The 4,764-nt window shown below is 35.6% G+C and overlaps 1 protein-coding gene across 1 annotated transcript; it reads right to left on the reverse strand.

Annotated features, from left to right (window-relative positions):
- Positions 1 to 1,709: 1,709 nt before the first annotated feature.
- On the reverse strand, positions 1,710 to 2,724 carry LOC108472839 (protein CURLY FLAG LEAF 1-like). Its single transcript, XM_017774396.2, has 2 exons — positions 2,467 to 2,724; positions 1,710 to 2,347 (listed from the first exon to the last, which is right to left on the reverse strand). The coding sequence occupies exons 1-2, from the start codon at positions 2,683 to 2,685 to the stop codon at positions 1,937 to 1,939; spliced, it is 630 nt and encodes a 209-aa protein (XP_017629885.1). The 5' UTR covers positions 2,686 to 2,724; the 3' UTR covers positions 1,710 to 1,936.
- Positions 2,725 to 4,764: the final 2,040 nt, after the last annotated feature.

The following is a 4,764-nucleotide window of genomic DNA, read 5'->3' on the forward strand; positions in this document are numbered from 1 at the left end:
ATATAATGAAACATGTCAAGGATTAAATTGAAGTCAAAGTAAAACTATGGGGCAAAAATCATAAATAACAAAAGCTGCTAGGGACTAAAATAGAACGCATGCGAAGGAACAGGGGTTAGATGGGTAATTATTCCCTAACCCCTATGTGCTGCGTTTCAATGTGGACTAAGGCGCATCAAAAATGAAATTATGTGGCTAAATTTAAAAAAAAAAAAGAAACAGACAAAGGCCCAATTGCAGTGTGCCCCAAAAGTGGGGGGACCTCGCGCGAAAATATCCCAATAATGGGTAACACGCGGATCCTAGCGCTTATGCGGGTCGGGTTGCAGGTTCCCTCCCCAAAACGATGCCGTTTTGAGGTGTGTGGGGAGGGGAGTGAAACTACGTCGTTTCAAGGGTTGTATTTAAACCAATTTTTTTTTTTAAAAAAAATTATTTCAGCCCTTATCCCTTTAAAAAAAAAAAACTGAATCACTCTCAACTCTCTTTCACCCTTCTCTCCTACGTCCGGCGAAGAGAGCCCTCAGCAGTCCACCGTGCCGCAGTCGAGGCCAATGGCCGGCGTTGCGCGAAAGGGACTTTTTAGCTCCGTTCCAGGTGAACCCGAAAGGCCATGCTCCCCAAGCTTCGAAAATGCGAAAGAGAAAGTCCCTCCCCCTCCCTTTTAGGTCCAATTCTCGACGACGGAGAGATCCCTGACGACAGGCTTGCGGGACTGCTCAGGTGGGTTTGTTAAAAAAGAGAGAAAAATAAAAACAAATAAAACAAACTTACGATTAAAATACCAGAAATACAAAAAAGAAGATCACCTTTATAAACTTTTCTAGTTTTTTTTGATTGATTTCGTATCTAGAAAAAAAAATACAAGATGGCCGTTATGGTCTTTATAGAAAATTTTAAGCCTATTCGTTTCTATTATTTTTGTTGTTTCTTTCTTGTTTTTTACTGCTTGAGTGCGAATCCTTCTTTGTAGGTGTCAAACGCGCGTGGAGGAGGTGGTTGGTGTGTGGGCTACGGTGGCAGAGGTGTGCGGCGGCTGGTCAAGGGTGCTAGGGTTTTTTCTTCTTTGTTTTTGCTGAAAATTAGTTAAACTTATGGAGCCAATTGGGTCTTTAGGGTTTTAATGATTTTGGGCCTATATTGGACTGTTATAATTTAAGTTACTAAACATTGTAAATGGACTTTTAAAATTTTTTATTTTAGATTTATTTATTCTATTCTTGTGGTCTGGACTCGGGTCAAAATTAACCATTACATATGATATTCATTTATCAAAATTTTAGGTCATCTACTTATATCGTTTTCATTTATATAAAATTAATATAGATGAAAGATAATTTATAATTTAATGCAAAGCTCAGCAATAGTTGAATATGTTGTTTCATATACCTTTCAACATTAAAACATTCCAAGTTCAGTATCTCAAATTACATTATAATATTTTATTTTTTAAAATTTTTCCGTAAGAAATTCTCAATGTCTTCTTAAAATCAAGTCAATACATGCTCAACAATCTTTTAAATAAAAATATTTACTTTTCTATTCTCCAAATTAATTTTATATTTCATTTTGTTAATCTTTTAATTTACAATGTTATTTTAATTTTAAATTTATTAAGGAAATCTCCTGCCTTTTGCTCGTATCTGTAATGACCAGAGACTGCTTTATGATGTAACAGGAAAAAGATTGAACTAAATTATGGAGTGAGGTTGTTTAAAACACGTACAATATTGAAAATTGAGGTTTCGAGGATCCCATTTTAGGTTTACATTGAAACAGGCGAAGCTTCAGAGTTCAGAGGCTAGAAATATCTTGTACATTATATTCAGTCACTATTGAAAAATGGCAGATTTCTAAATGTAGATTTCAATGGTTTAAGAAGCTTATATGTATACATATGTTGGAGATGATGAGCTTGATGATCCATCACGCCTTACTAGCACAGGAGGCTAAGCCTTTGGTTGAATAGTTTTGGAGGGCCTGGGTCTGGTGGTGGGTGCCTGAATTTGCAATTAGGGCAAGCAGGTGATGATTTGATTAGCATCACCAACATATGGCACTGCCTGCACACTGTTGCTACCATCTCCTCCTCTTCCTCCTTCGCCTCTTCCATCGTTAACCACGGACGCTTCTGCATTAATCCTCCCCAACTGTTGAGCTTCTTCTCAACTGAGCCGACACAGTTTTGCTTGCTCACGGCTTCCGGATTTGTTGCATTAGAAACGCATGGTAAGTTTAGCTCAAGGTCTAAACTCATGTGCCCAGTGCTTGGACACTCAGGGCTTGTCCTTGGATCCTTACAAGTTCTCGTATCAGTCCTTGAATTGTAAAAGTGTATCGTCCCTGACTGAACACCCACAAAACCGAAACAATAATAAGATTGTAAGTATCATATAACCCTGTTCGTTCATTGTATGAACTAAAAAATACTTGTCCATATATGCATGTCTGTGTCTATATATATACCTGAAGATCAAGACATCTTTGCCACTCTATAGGCAATGGAGTGTCGAGGTGAAGCTCCATATCAAACCCTGGTTTTGTTCTTTCGGTTTTCAATCGCTTTATGAGAGTTTCTCCGTCACCATCTAAAGGCTCTTCCAAGTTTCTCTTCTTCCGTAAATTCTCAAACTCCGACTTGGCCTTCCCCATTTCCGGAGAGAGTGAGGCTTTAAAGGAAACCATTGATAAAATGCTGAAACGTATAGATGGTTTATATAGGCAGAAGTTTGGGAGTTGAGAGGTGAGGAAGTACGGGCAATTAAATGTGGTGAGACTACGCATAGGTGAAGGTCTTGAATGCGAAGGGTTCTTTAATACCATAAATAACTACAACTTCCACAGTTGGGTCACTGAAACAACTTTAACTCGGAAAGCTTTCAATACTCCCTCTTCCCCTATACAATTAAATTCAGCCTGTTTTTCATAGCCAACATCTGTTGTTTGTGATTAAAAAAAAGTTCCATTCGGATAAAGCACTTTTCAAATATGTCTCGTGAAATTTTGGTAACCAAATGATAAATTTTCAAACCGAGAAAGCTCTGAAAGGAGTAGATAATTTCCTCGTGGGAACTATCTTCTTGGATCCGCAAACAGACATCTAATTCCATTCTCCGTACTACATTGTCAATTGTCATAACATAAATAACTGTGAAATCTTTGAATGTTTGATATTTAGAATTTTTCTCCTTCTTGTTTTTTAGAATGACTATTTTATAATCACTATTGAAAGAAAGTGCAACACTGATCTTCCCTAAATCCCTAACTATTTAATTCATTATTCTCAACTATTTAATTTATATACATGTGTATATATATCACAAGCATCTTGAATTCGACAACTTTTGATTTTATTTTTGTCCAACTTTAATCACAAATATAACTTTCACAATTTATTTGTGGGTCTTGTACGTATCAATAATGTTAATTTTATTTACACATTCCAACTTTAACCTTAATTGTAATTTATTTTACAATTGAATGGTTATGCAACCTCTACATATATTAGTGACATGTCACGTCATGATTAATTCGAGCTAAGAAGCCTAATAAAGATGGACCAAAGCTCAAGCACACTAACATGAACCCAAAGTTATGTAAGAGCACCTATTAAGTTGCTCACTATAATCCAATTTGAAGGAAATGGAGCTAAGCATATTTTGGTAGTTGAAAGACTAACGCAGCCAATTTATGAAGAGGCAAATTTGGGTGGAAGCTGGAAGCACTTTAGTAGGAGAAATATTTGTTAATCAAGAGTCAAAGTTGTCAAAAATCCAAGATTTATGCATAAACTTGAAATTGAAGTTCATATATGTAATAGGCTAAATTCGTCTGGCCTAAAAAAATAAAAATAAAGATTTCATTATTAAATCCATTTATAAAAATAGATTGGTCCAAATATAAAAAAAAGCCCAAAAGTTCAAAATCTAAAAAAAAATTAGAAACCTTAATTCGTACTAACTCCATCCATGTTACAGTCTTGCTGCATCAGCAGGCATGCCATCTAACTCTTCTTTTGCTACCATCACCTGCAAAAAAGGGAAAGAAGACAAAAAAAAAAAATAGAAGACAGAAAGCAAAAGCAAAGAAACAATGAACAAGAAAAAAAGAAAAAAAGAAAAACAATATAACTGTACTTTAATTCGGCTATAAAAGGCAAACAAAAATCTTATGTATTTTAGACACCGATGGAATAGAATACAAAAAAAAAAAAAAACAACCCAGTTAAAAAAAGTTAGTTCTTTTTTTTTTTTTGAAGCAAACATAAAAGAAAAGAGACAAACAAAGATTCTTTTTTTACCTGTTTCGTCATTCGCGCCGTAAAAAAAAACTCCTATTTGACTTGAGAAGCCTTAGAATTCCCTAAGGTTCTGTCGAGGGCCTCGTCGGAGAGGGGAGAAACTGAAAGGTTTTTTCCTTTTTTTTCTCTGATTTTTAGCTCTTTTTTTTTTGGGTTTCTAACCCTAGATATGCATTTTACACTTTTTAAATATTTTAAAAAAATGTTTTTTTTTGGATCTTAGGCCATCGGAGGTGGTGGTCTCCATCGCCGATGATCGGAGACTACAGCAGAGACCCACCGTCCCTATGGCCGGACGAAGGAGGGCTTGAGAGAAAAAAAAGGAATTAAAAAAAAAGGTTTAGAATGATTTTTTTTTAAATATTATTTTACTTATATAGGCTTAATGAAACGATGTCGTTTTGACCTAGCTTTAGAAGCCCAAAACGATATCATTTTGGACATGACCCGATGACCTGACCCAA

The sequence above is a fragment of the Gossypium arboreum genome, chromosome 3 (genome assembly GCF_025698485.1).
Source record: "Gossypium arboreum isolate Shixiya-1 chromosome 3, ASM2569848v2, whole genome shotgun sequence".
NCBI lineage: Eukaryota > Viridiplantae > Streptophyta > Magnoliopsida > Malvales > Malvaceae > Gossypium > Gossypium arboreum.